This window comes from Aptenodytes forsteri, unplaced genomic scaffold (assembly GCF_000699145.1).
Source record: "Aptenodytes forsteri isolate BGI_AS27 unplaced genomic scaffold, ASM69914v1 Scaffold2, whole genome shotgun sequence".
Lineage (NCBI taxonomy): Eukaryota > Metazoa > Chordata > Aves > Sphenisciformes > Spheniscidae > Aptenodytes > Aptenodytes forsteri.
The window spans coordinates 19,487,476-19,500,963 of record NW_008795695.1 but is presented as its reverse complement, the minus strand read 5'-3'; the positions used below and the strand labels follow the sequence as shown (position 1 = coordinate 19,500,963).

At 45.4% G+C, this 13,488-nt stretch overlaps 1 protein-coding gene across 3 annotated transcripts in view; it reads right to left on the bottom strand.

The window, feature by feature from the left end:
- Nucleotides 1–11,194: 11,194 nt before the first annotated feature.
- Nucleotides 11,195–13,488, bottom strand: part of DMD (dystrophin) — a 1,230,427-nt gene continuing 1,228,133 nt past the window's right edge. For all 3 annotated transcript variants that reach the window (XM_009283051.2, XM_009283049.2, XM_009283050.2), the window contains one exon: nucleotides 11,195–11,766. In XM_009283051.2, coding sequence (XP_009281326.1) covers nucleotides 11,755–11,766 — 12 coding nt within the window. In that variant the 3' untranslated portion in view covers nucleotides 11,195–11,754. The remainder of the gene's footprint in view (nucleotides 11,767–13,488) is intronic.

Genomic DNA, 13,488 nt, shown 5'->3' with positions numbered 1-13,488 from the left:
CTTCTCCCTTCCCTTCCCTTCCCTTCCCTTCCCTTCCCTTCCCTTCCCATTACAGGAGAAATTTCAAGTGCCAAGTGGTTTGCTCCCTGTGTTGCTGTTTCTTGCTTTTACCAGAGCGCAGTGTACAACCTGGGGTCTTGCAGCCTGTAAGAACAACTGAAGTGAAACCCATGACACCATCAAGCACTTAAAATTAAAATGCTAGTTTGTGCTTACAGAAACGATGCGCACCAGAGCTTAGCAGAGGGCTGTGGAGTTCAGGGAAGGATGGGGAAATCACCTATTAATGAATGACTGCCCTGGAAAACATCGGTCAGCTGGTGCTCCTGCCTCAGCCAGGAAAGCCCCATGTGACCCTTTCATAAACGATTTCTGCCTTAAAGAAGCCTCTGCTGCAAGTGTGCTGCTGACCAAGGTGTCCCACCACCTGTGCAACCTTGACATTATCTTCTGAAATGCCTGGACCCATGTGTCAACCAAACCACCCTGACTGATGAGCTGCCCTCTTGCCACCTTGCTGCCCCTGTGTGTCCTCCTCGCCCCCAACTTGCGCCAGGCGCTGTCAGGATGAATGGATTTTAATGCCTCCATGCAAATCCCTGACCTGGCTGGAATACGGTCCCCAGCCTGGCTCCAGAGATGCCCAAAGCCTCGTCCCCTCCAAGGAGCAGCCCTGGCCCAGCGGTGCCATCTCCCTGTGGGGTGGCTGATTGGCTGGAGGCACCTGTGTGTGGGCTGCCCAAAGTTAGGCGTGCACCAGCACACACACACACCAGGTCTCCTCCGGCACCCATTTGAACACAAAATATTCCCCTATTTTCTGTTTTCTTATATTTATGTTCACACTAGGTCGGAGGAGGAAGGCTGCAGTGAGAAAATATCCTGGGGCTGAGGGAAAAACTCAGCCCAGGGGAAATGTGAGGTGGCTTTGCTTCAAGGCTACTGGCTCCCTGGCGCTTCGGCAAATTGTGATTTGATATAACCCTTTCCTCAAACCTGTCGTGAGGTCTGGTAACTGCATCAGTATTGCTGATAGCATCACGCACGTGTTCATCCTAAGTAGGTTATCCTTCACGCTGTGCAACTTCAAACCTGCTCTCTGCAATCGAGTGGGGAAGGATATTTTGGGAATGATCCTGTGTCTATTCTCTATGTCACAGGATAATGTGCTGCACATAATGAATCCCACCACAGGATTTCTCAGTTTCTTATGCAGTAACGACACAAAAAATATATGCAACTCTCTGTCTCTCAGGATCTTAGGGCTTTTTAAGTGACTATCTAGTTCGTGGTGTCCAGTACTTCCCTAAGTGTTATACCCAGACAGTCCATTATAGTGCAGAGCAGAGCCATGTTGAATCACAAATGGGAGCTGCAGAACATCAGGACAGACGCACAGACACCGCTCCTCTGCACTGTTTTTGAGACCGTGGCCGTCTGTATGTTCTGATGCCATCATTTTGTGACCTGGCAGAGGCACAGCTTGCTCACAGTGGCACTTTGTGCACACACAACAAATTTTATGAAGCTGAGCTGATCTGGTGTCGCACACTTGTTCTGGCAGCGCCAAGAAAGCCAGTTATAGTGGTCAGAGGCGTGGGTGATGCTGCTGCTGCTGGCAGGCTGTGCCACACTCAGCTGGCTCTTTGTGGCAGTTGAGTGCTTTGTGGCTGAAGGCAAAAGGGAAAAGGTCAAATAATTTGTATAAATTGGGTGGAAGTCGGAAAAGTTATCCTGCAGATGCTAGGCAAGGATCAAAGTGCTGGGATCATGTGCAGAGCCCAGCTGGAGAAAAACTCCGTGCAGGGGAGCTGGGCAAATGTCCCCTTATCCATGGAAATGGAAACTTCCACTGGGAGGTCAAATAATTTGTATAAATTGGGTGGAAGTCGGAAAAGTTATCCTGCAGATGCTAGGCAAGGATCAAAGTGCTGGGATCATGTGCAGAGCCCAGCTGGAGAAAAACTCCGTGCAGGGGAGCTGGGCAAATGTCCCCTTATCCATGGAAATGGAAACCTTCCACTGGGGTTGGGGGGGAATGGGTGGGACGGCCACCCAAGCACAACAGCCAACAGTCTGGAAAAAATAATACCAAGTAGTGCATGCCATAATGAAACAGCTGCCTTAGCAATAACTGATGTGAGTTACTTCATGGCCATCATTTATTTTCTCATACAAAAGAAAAAAAATGCCCTTTTATGGCAGGCAAAATCGAAGGTGTCTTTTGCAGCCTGCTGTTAAAGGGGTTTCCTTCTAAACTACAGAATCATCACTATTACTTTTTCACAGGTAATTACTCACCACAGTTAATTTGAAGCCATATTCAAAGTGAAATGGAGATATCCTATTTTACCCTTTTCCCCTTAGTCTGCCTTGATATTTTTATCGTTTGCAGCTCTGGTGCCCATAGCAACAGCCACTGCCGTCCCTGCTTCCCCCGAGCAAGCGAGCGCTGTTAATGCCTGACATTTAGCCAGCCGGGCTTCTCACCGTGGGCTTCGCCTGCCCGGGGATCACAACCTCCCTAACTCCCTCAGTGCTGAGGCGTGGGCGTAAGTGACCAGAAAAATGAGGTGCGTTTAGTGCCTAATTTCCTAAGTAACATACTTGAAGTTTGGCCGCTAGATCCACAGTAAGCCATTTAAGCATTGGTGGTCTGATTCTGTGAGCTACAGATATCCACAAGCACACTGGATAATGACTTTGAGTGTTTATCTCTTTAAAAAAATAAAAAAAAAATAGGTCACTTTAACGAATTGCCTTCACGGGACATGGGCCGTACAGTTTGCAGCCCCCTTTGAAAGCAGAGTCCATTGGGCTGCCTTCGGCAGTCATGGTCCATGGGGGTTATGCAGCCTTGTTGGTCGTATGGGCCAGTCTCCATCCTCAACACAAATTCCAGCAGCAAGCAAGCTGGCAACCCTGTTCTTAAAAAAAAAAACCCACCCAAAGCCCCCAAAGAAACAAAACAAGGAAAAAAACCCTAAACAAACAAAGGAGAACCAGCATACCTCCCTACAAGGATTTTAAATCATCTTCTGCATCAGTGCATTAAAAGAAAGAAGTGAGTCTTTCACTGAAAGTCTCACTCACAAAAGAGAAAACTTTGATTAACTCAGGGTTAGAGACGTCAAGAGAGTAAGAAAAGTCAGAAACTCCAGTTCAAGGAGTAAAGAGGAACATACATGAGACCCCAGACATAAACGGCATCTACACAGCCACGTTCCTAAGCGTATGGAGAGCAAGCGGAGAGCCCAGCAGGAACAGAAGAGGGGGGCTGGAGGGGGAGAGCCTGCTCTCTAAGTAAAGCTATGTATTAGAAGTGGCACAAGGGAAAACATTAATGAAGTACGAAAAAATGAGGCTCAGTAGGGAAATTAGTGGAGGGGAAAAAAACCACTCAGCACACTGAAGGAAAGACAACATGGAGCGTTAAGCAAATGCGTTGCGCTGGAAGGGAGCGCTCCCTGGAGTGGGTCTGTGACCAGCTGCAGTTCGTGTTTTTTGTTAAAGACATCGGCAAAAGGGGAAAGGGGGGTAATGAAGCTGCGGCGTGCACAGCCCCACGGTGTCAGTCGCGTGATGGGGAGCTCAGCCTGGCTTCAGGCGCGGGTGATTTTGGCAGCAGCCTATGTGGGAGCAGGGCAGGAACGGGCCATCCTTGTCACCGAGGGGTGGAAACTGGTGGGAGGTGAGGCTGGTGCTGGGGGCCAAGGAGAGGTCTGGGGCAGCGTCCGTCTCCGCTGCACTCAGGTCTGAAGCTTGGGGCCAGCGCGGGATGGGGATGGGGATGAGGACGGGTACAGGATGCGGACAGGCAGCCTGGGTGGGAGAGGGAAGTGCCTAATGGTGAAGCTGGTACGGCCGGGTCTGAGCAAGAAAGGGCTTCAGTCGGCCAGCACCGCAGGGGAGGAGCTGCCCAGGACCTTGGGGAACGAGGCCAGGACATCAGAAGCAAAAATGGGTGACTGCAAAGTAGAAATCAGCGTATTTTTGTTGGGAAAGGAAGAGCATCCTAAGTATTTGGGAACTTTTAAGGAATCCTTGTATCCTGGAAAAGGGGGAGGGTAGGGACCCCTACGTACAGTGCTCACAGCATCTGATAAAAGCATGCAGGTGTTAACAGTATTGAGGCTTTGCAGTAAGTAAATAGGGAACTCCTGGGCTTGATGTGGGTACTTGCAATTTTCAGACTTAAAGATGCAGGTGGTCTTTTCCCTTCATCTATTGTTTTGTCTTATAAGTTTGCTTAATGTAGAAGAGGAAGCCAGCAAAAAACAGGTAGAATAAAATACATGCACAGTAAATCATTGAAAGGCTTAGCAGCATTTGTCCGCCTGCAAGATCTTGCTGAAGGAAGGTTTTGAGCTTGCCAGTGAGGTTAAAAAAGATGGGGGGGGAGATGAAAGAAGCTAAGTTGCAGGCTTGATGTCTTTATTACCTTCTGCCAAGGCTGGAAGGCCATGCCAGCTCTGCCAGGTGTTTCAGAGGGACAACAAAAGCAGAGGTTACAGGGAGCCAATGTGCTTACGGCCACTTTTCTTAGGAATCAAAATTCCTGAAGAAACTTCAACAACTGCTGACTAAAATACTGCTTTGGTGCCGCAAAACGTGGGCTGTTATAATTTAGAATAAAGCTGAATTAATGCACATTGTCAAGCTTTATCTATTTTGACACAACTAATTCCGGTTCTTTTTTTTAACTGAACAGTTAACAGGCTCAGCACATCAAATGGCACGTGTGTGCATGTGTGTGTGCATGTGTGTGTGCGTGTGCACACACACAAGAGGAAGACCAGGGTGTTTCACGCCTCTGTGCATGTGCATATTTGTGTATATTCATGTATCTAGCATTTATTCTAACCTACCTAATATTTCCTCAGGACCATGAATTTCTAAGTTCGTATTTGTGGTTGGTAGGAAAAACCCCAGTAGTTTCATGTCTTATCACCTGCAGCTGGTTGCAGCCTTTATCTAAACATTTGCTGTGGGATGCACTGGGGAATTATACTGGCAACTGCCATTAATCTTCTGTGCAAAAGAAGTATCTCCTACATCAGTGTTAGAATAAAACCATTTGTCTGGTGAATGAGGCACAACTAAAAATTAGCCTGCTACGGAAGTAAAAATCCTCTCATGATGATATTTTTTGATTATGTACTAGCCCTGCCATAGATCATCATTAAGGGCATCTTTAAGTAGTGCAAACTTAACAGCAAGCCTTTAGATATTGAACAGTTTTAATCTTATTTTGGGACATACTACCTGTTCTGAAATTGCTCTAACCTCATGTTACGTCATAACACTGCCAGTGTATGAACATAATCCTGTGTAAATCTCCCTATGTACACAGCACTTGACTTCTGTTCCCATAAAATGCTTTGGGGTTTCACCGCACCTCTCATGTCCCCTGAAGGACCACGCAAGGCCTGACCTGGTGTGGTCCCTAGCCTCACGAGGAGCCTTTGCCACTGCCATGCTCCCCAGCTGGATCACACCGCCTCACAGGTCAGCTGCTCATCAGTTCGTTGTCTGCTTCTGAGTCTGAAGAAAAAGAGCTTTCATCTTGCTGAGGTGAAAGCAGCACTTTGGAGACGAGCAAGAAACTCAGTCCTCCCTTGCATGCAGCAGAGTGGCGAGCAGCGAGCTGTAGTGGCTGGAAGATGCTGAGATGCTGACGGCAGCTTCACAGCAGAAAGGTGGCGGAAGTTGAATGTCCGTGTGTGCCAGGGACCAAAGCATCTTTCTACAGCCTCACAGAGGTCTAATTGACTGATTTACTTTAGCTTGTCTTTGCCTTAATAAAACAATGTGTTCTCGAAGACCCTCATCTTATTTAATGTAGTTGTTAATGGTTTGAAAGACATTATACCTGCAAAATTGCACTTCATGTTGTTGGTTTGGATCATCTTCAGATTCAAGTAGAGCATGTGTGAAGGAAACAAATATAGGAATGCCAAGTGAATTAACATAATTTTCTGATTTCCTATTATAGAAGTACATGAATATAATTTTTAAAAAAATTTTTTAACACTTGCTGCAATTTTGGACATACCGATAGGTTGGGGTGAGGATGCTGTTATTCCAGGAGATGCTCATGTGGAGAAAACCCAACCTCTTCCATTCAGCAAGAAAGACAATAAAAGATTGTGGGTTTTTTTCCCTGTATGTATGTGTGTGTGTGTACATGTGTGAGAGAGAGGAAAATCTTACAAGTAGTGGATTGCTTATGTCAGCAAATAGGGAGAACTTGCTTGGACACAGCTAGTAAAAAGAATGTGCCACCTATTAAATAACTGGTATATCCATTGCAATGCTTGGAGGATAATAATAATAATAATAATAATAATAATAATAATAATAACAAAAAGAAGTCTTTAGACCTGCTAAACAATTGCCAAGTTGACTAATATGAGCCTTGGGTTGGCAAGCAGTAAGGGTTTAGGCAATAGGCTGAAACAGCAACTCGGTGTATTTGTGAAGCCCCATGGTTCACTTCTATAGCTGCAAGATTTCCTTAACTCTCATCCCTCCCTTAGCCACAAGGGCTTTTTAACCAAGTTTTCGGCACTATGAGCTACTAAATATGTGCTGTAATCATCTTCCTTAGCTGATAAGCAGTATTATCAGCTTACAGGGATTCCTGTATGGAAGTGTTATGTCTTGGTCTCAGCAGCCTCAATTTTCTTGCACAGATTTATGGCACTTTCTAATGAGTTGATAGGCTTGCTCTGAGCTGAAACAAATTCCAGTGAAATCTTTGAGTGGAGCCTGAGTCCAGAAGGGGAAGATTTATTGGGTTTCAGCCTGACTGCACACGTGCACACGGGCAGCCGAAATGGATCATAGCCAGTGAAATGCCTGCGGGGCCTGGGCGTGCTGCTAACCCACCGGCATGGGACTGGGCACCAGGCTGCTGCTTCTGCTGCTCCTGCTGCCGCTGCACCTTTGTGAGGAGGGGTAAATCACATCCACGCAGCGGTGTCAATACTGCAGCCCCCCCCCCTCATACAAAGCTGGTAGTTGTTTGTAATTGCAGGGCACCCTGATGTAAAAGTGACAGTGCATGTAACGTCACAGTTAGCTTCAAAGCTAAAGAAGTTCAAGCACCTGTTGCTGGTTGCATGCGGGTAGGCTTGGCAACACGTGTGGTTCATACAGCACTCTGTAGTGCTGCATCTGCTACGTGTGTCCAGCCAAACGAGGCTAGGGATGCTCTGCAGCAGGCACAGCCATGAAGTGAAGTACACGTATTGGCAGCTGCAGACCTTTTCTGCATCTTGCACATCATTGCTTTCCCTCTTTTTTCCCAATGTTAGCTGAAACATTGGGGTTTTTTCCTCCCGTCTTAGCTGTCCCTCTCCCCCGTTTCTCCAGCCCCATCATTGCAGCAGAGCAGGCATCGCTGCCCACACAGCGCTGGGGATCACACAGCCGCACGGGGCAGGCAGGGGGGGGTGCTGGGCTCTTAAATTGTACTGGCGAGCCCTGGGCTGGGCTGGGCTGGGCTGGGTGGCACTCGCAGAGCTGAGAGGTGGCGGGCAGGGGCCGTGCGAAAGGCAGCGGGGAGAGTGGGAGACATGGCCTCGGCGGGGAAGTTTGAGGGAGCACACCACACACACATCCCCCAACCCCCACACCCAAATGATGAACTGGCTAGTAGGGCCTCAGTTTTTCCATCTGTCTATCTATCGAGAAGGTAGAGGAAAGACTATGAAGTTTATTGGTAAATGGCAGCATATTAACCATAGCAGCCAAAATTAAAGAGGACTAATCTTCCTCTCTGCCCGGAGAGCAGAGGAAACACACTGAACAGTTAATAGCCTTGTTCCTGAAATAAGGAGGATATTTACCGTAAACATTCATAAGGAAAGTGTTCTTAAGAGCCAGTCAGAAAGATCAGATTTTATTGATGAGGAGTCATAAATGACCGGGTTATGGGAGCGGGGACATCAGTGAAGCTGGCCAGCAGGCTGTATACATTGCCTTTAAGAGCTGCAGTACTCACGGTAGCAGCTGTTCACATACGTTGTGCCAACCCGTTAGCACCGATCGGTGCAAAGCTTGTGAGAGGTGACGGACAGCCCACAGTGTGTTATCTGTAGGACCAGGGTTTGGATTTGCCTGTCGCAGCCCTAGCTTAGTGAAGGCGAGTCGGGGCTCACGGGTTTTGCCTTCCCTGCTCCTTCCAGCGCATTGAAGGGATGAGGCAGCATGCAACTGCTCCTCTGCCTCCTCACGTGCCCTTTTTTGATGTTCCAGTTCATTTAGGTATTTAGTAAGACCATCCACAAGCCCCATCCTTCTGGCTCACGGCCAGGCTGAAAACCCAACAGTCTCCTCACGTGCAACCAACTCCAGCGTTAGTGACTGGGAGAAAGCTATCCTCCCTCTTGCTTAATTGAATTAAGTAGGAGTCGTCTTGTCACTGATGGCTGCTGTGCTTTGTGGATTGTGTAATCTTCAGAGGAGATTTCAGTACAGCAAGGCACACACTGATTCACGTATGTAGGAGTGAACCCAGAGTAACTCAAGTCTGGGAGAGTAGATGTGGGATGCATATTTATTTCCTCAAGTGAATGAAATGAGGGAATTCCCACTTCCCCCTCACTGTATTATCAAAATCATGTACAAACATATGCTGGTTTTGCCTTTTTTGTTTTATTATTTTTCATTGTGTTATTTCTACCACCGAAAGGTAGCTCAAAGACAGCATCGTGACACAGCCGAGTGGAGTCTGGGTATTAAAACCTACGCGTGCTTCTTAGATATGAGATGGGACGCATGTGATCAACCTCTCTGACGGGAACATATGCTTCCCAAAGCCCAAAAGGAGAGGGGTTTGCTAGTATTACGCCTGGCGGCAAGGAGACCATCAAGTGCTGGATTGATCAGCGAAGATCAATCTGATCTGAGGCTCCCTTCTGCGACGAGGCAGAAAGCGTGGGGCTGGCAATCTCCGAAAAGCTTGAGGAGCATAAAAACGGGAGGTTCACAACTTCAACAGGGGAGAAAGACCTGAACCAGGGAGAGCTCTTTTCCTCTTCCAGCCAAATCCTGAGTGCTGCTGCCGGCACCCTGCCCGCTGCGGAGGCGGCCGAGGCACCGAGACGTCCCTAACAAGGGGATTTGGCAATTGGCAATACGGGGTGCTGTGCGCGCACCTAAGGCGAGGGCTGCCGGAGAGGAGATGCACTGGGCGACTGCTGAACCTCAATAAAAAACCTGCACTTTTTATAACGTAATTGCGTGCTTTATTGATATACACAGTAAAGCAGTATATAATACAATAGTAAGGCATATATTTGGTGAAATTTGATATGTTGTGAAAAAATGCAGTAAAACAGAAGTTTATAAAAATAATTAGTAAATGTTACAGTGTTGGTGTTAAAACACAATATATTATGATATCCAAGTAATAAACCAGTACTGAGTAACAATGAAATAACATGCCATATGGTATTTATGTATTCAATTACACTGATTATGTTTTACAGTTTAATACTTTGTCATTATAAGGAATATGAAATAATTCCCAAATTATGTTTAAAAAAGCAGCGATAAAGCTTTCAACTTTTTAAATATTTTTTTGACAGACTCACTCCAAAACTAAGATCTAGAAAGTAAAACAAACAAAACAAAACCCTGATGAAAACAACCGTGCAATCCATTTTTCCTCCATTTTTTTTCTGAAGAGAAGGTTTAATGTATAAGGGGGAAAAAAAAGGAGAAACCCCTCTCTTTCTCAGATCTCAATTTAAACCTTCTGATAAAAAAGACCATGAGAAATACCGAGGGTTCCTATTGTAATAAAGTGTTAAAAAAGCTTTTTATTAGGAAAGCAGAGGTTTGGGGGGATTGTACTTATTTTTTGTAAATGATTATCATTGTTGGTATTATTTAAACGATGAGACCTGGTCACACAATGGACACGTGGTGAGGATGTAACATTATCTGTACGTAATTGTCAGGAACACCACAAAACCAAAGTGAGGTAGAAATAGCATGACTAGCCATGTTCAATGTTAACTAGCATTCAAAATAAAATCTTTCCGAAGTTTAATTACACTTCATACAAGAAGAGGTAACAGATTTTTTACTCTTGCAATATAAAGTCAGATGGTGTGTTTCTACGTATTCTAAGGTAAAATTAAAAGCTGGTTAAGAAAATGAAGTGGTAAAGCTTTTGCTGACAGCACCTCATACCCAAACCTACCTCTCACGAGCTGCAGTCAAGCTGGCTAATCTGTTTCGCTATCAGTTCCTCTCTTTCTCACTTTATTGTTAATTACATGGGATTACTTGTAGAGAGAAACGGGAAGGAGAAAGGACCAGGGCCTTTGTTTTGGTGATAAATATCTCATGGAGCAGTGTGGCTACCTTTACCTGATCACCATACACGCGCAAGAACAGCAGTAACTCTTCTACAGCCCTTCCCAAAGGTTGCTCGCAGCGTTACAGCTCCTTGGGAGCGGCTGCTGTAGCAGGCTGAGACACACATTGCGGAAAGCTCTGGTTTTATTTTCCAGAGGATCGAGGAGCTTCACACTCATTAACAGCACTGGGAGCTGGACAAGCGAAGATGCTCTGTGAGTAACCTACTCGTGCTTCGGGTCAGAAGCTGATCCCACAGGGGGTCAGGGGGGAACTTCTCCCTTTCTTCTCTCCTCTGCAGCAAAGGTGATGCGAGCAGTGGCAGCGGGTGGGGGAGAGCTGTACCCAGCTCCTGCTGAAGCACTGGCTGCTGGCCGCGGCCAGCGGGGTACCGGACACTGAGGTCCAAAGGTTTAATCCGGTAAGGCAATTTCTACGTTCCTTTACTAAGAGCATTCAGGAATTCAGTCAGCAGAGGACACGCTGGCACATAGGATGGTCATTAAATACTTTCCTTCTTTCGTCTGGGGTTTTTCTTTTGTTTTTTTTCATTAATTTTTTGCAGGCTCTGTCATGTAATGTGCTCTTTCATTTAATTATTGCAAACTAGCTGTGTGATTCATGTAATTCTTAATTTTATTAGAAAGAGGTGAAATAACTACCTTCGCTGGAAGTTCAGGAGATTTTTTTTTTTAAGCCAGCCCTAGTCAGACAAAACCAATGAGAAATGTTAAGTTGGCCGTTTTGGTGTCGCCGCAGGACATCCTTTTTTTTTTTTTTTTTTTTTTTTTTTTTTTTTTTTTTTTTTTTTTTTCTTTGATAGGCAAGGAAAAGAACACAGAACATGAATCTCTCTGATGCGGTTACAGAGCTGAAATGATACTAAACAAATGCACTGCCTCAGTATTTTTTTTGTGTTTTTTAAGGGGGTTTCTATAAACAATTATTTTTATAAAGCACACTTTAGTTTACAATCTTTCATTATAACTGTTATAAATTTTTTTTAAACAACCCGAAATGCGTTCCATATAAAGAAATGGCAAGTTATTTAGCTATCAAGATTTTACATGTAGTTTTCTTATAATTTTTGTACAATTGCATAGACGTGTAAAACCTGCCATTGTTAACAAAACAGTAACAGACTTAGGAAACTACTGAAATCTACAGTATAGTACCACTACCCTTCACAAAAATATAGATTTGTTTTCTTGTAAACTCTTACAGTCTAATCCTCTTTGTAGTATGAATATTATAAAAACCATGCGGGACGCCTGAAGTTGTAAAACACATCTTGCTATTCTAACACCTTGTCGTCAGTCATCACTGTCACTAAGGTTTCCATTGCTCTTCCCAAGTCGTCTGCCATGTGGAAAAGGCTCCCTACATTGTGGCCTGAAAAAGAAAGTCAAAGAAGAGGAAATTAAACGAAGAAGACACGGCAGCAGATTGGTAGGAACATTTTACAGAAAAGGCCGAGCACAGATCCATCACTCTCCATGTACCGCTCGCCGCCATCTCCAGTGGAGTACACTGGAGACTACTCTTTCCAAAAGTCTCCTGGATGAGTCCAATACGTTGTCGTTAGCCTAAGTTGCCAGTAAGCCAGTGTGTTTGTCTTCCACCCCCACCCCGTAGCGATGAAGCTGCATCATTACACATGTTCACCAAAAGCAACGATTAAATCCACTGGCATTACAGAAAAGTTTCCAACTGGTGCTCCAAGTGTTTGACCATTCAATATTCTATCAAGGAGAAAAACAGAAATAAACAGATCAGCAGTAATTAACTAAATCATTAAACCCAAGAGGTCCCAGCAGGATACCTGCACAGATAGCTAAAATGATGACCAAACTAAACGGCTGCAGTTTATTCAATCGTTTTTAAAATATCCTTTGCTTTTCAGACAGCAGTCCAGCAGAAACAAAGATGCCACAATTGCTGAGTAACTACTATACAGAGGTTCATTTGTGCATTTCTCCTCACCCGTAACCACTGTAAAGTCCTCAGATGGTATAACCACAACACGTGGTCCTCCTACACAGAAGTGATAAATAAATGCAGGGTACAATTCCGGACATGAAACCTGTAACTTCTTCTCACGCTCATTTTACCACCGCTGCAAATGGAAAGACAAGGTAGCAACGCTGATCAGCAGAAAGAAATGGCTTCATCACAATTAGAGACTAAACAGACTTGAAGGTAGGGAGATTAAATTGCCAAAAGTCGCCATTTTAGGCCCTTGGCCTGATCTCCAGCTGCTGTTCAGAAGCGTGTGGGTCTCCTGCAAGTCCTGTGTCAGATTTGCACCCCTCTATGACTGTCTCAAATACCCTCTGGCATCTCAAACGACAGAGACATCATGGTTTAAACAGCTGAATCCCATCTGGAGTCTCCCTCCCGAAAAAATATGACTGAAGAGGGAATATGACAGAGGTCTAGGCACCCTGCAAGATGAGCATCCAAACCAAGGACTGAGTGTTCAAGATTTCTTGCAAGGATAAGGAGGAATGAGCAGACAGAAGGTCTTAAAACAAGCAGAAGGAAATTATACTCCACACAGCACATAATTGTATTACTGAACTCATTGCCACAGGCTGATGTTGAGGCCAAACACATAAATGAGTTAAAAAAGGAGTTAGAAAATAATCACTGAAGAAAGATTTATTTAGATGCAAAGAAGTGCATGTGACCTCCAGCTCAAGAAGTCCCCAAGCTGCAGAGTGCCAGCAACTGAAAGTATATAACAGGGGAAGTATTACTCAATAAAACTATATGTTGCTATGGCCTGCGGGGTTTGATTTACCCCCTGAGAGTACCTGCGATAGAATATTTGTCTGGAAAAATATGGGAGGTGCAACGCCATCTGCCCACAACGCTGCTTCCCAGTAATGCTTTGCCTGGGACTGGATGCCGAGTCCTCGCCATGGTCCTTGAGGAAGGAGCACCCAAATGAAGAAAGGACATGACCAGGGTATCCAGGATACATCTTTCATGCAGTCCCTAGCTGTAATGTGCCGGAGCCTGACTGTTACCACTGCCCACCTACATGGTGGGTGTCCCTCCTGACACAACTGTCTTCTCTAACAACAGGAATGAACCTTCCCTGTGGGGCAA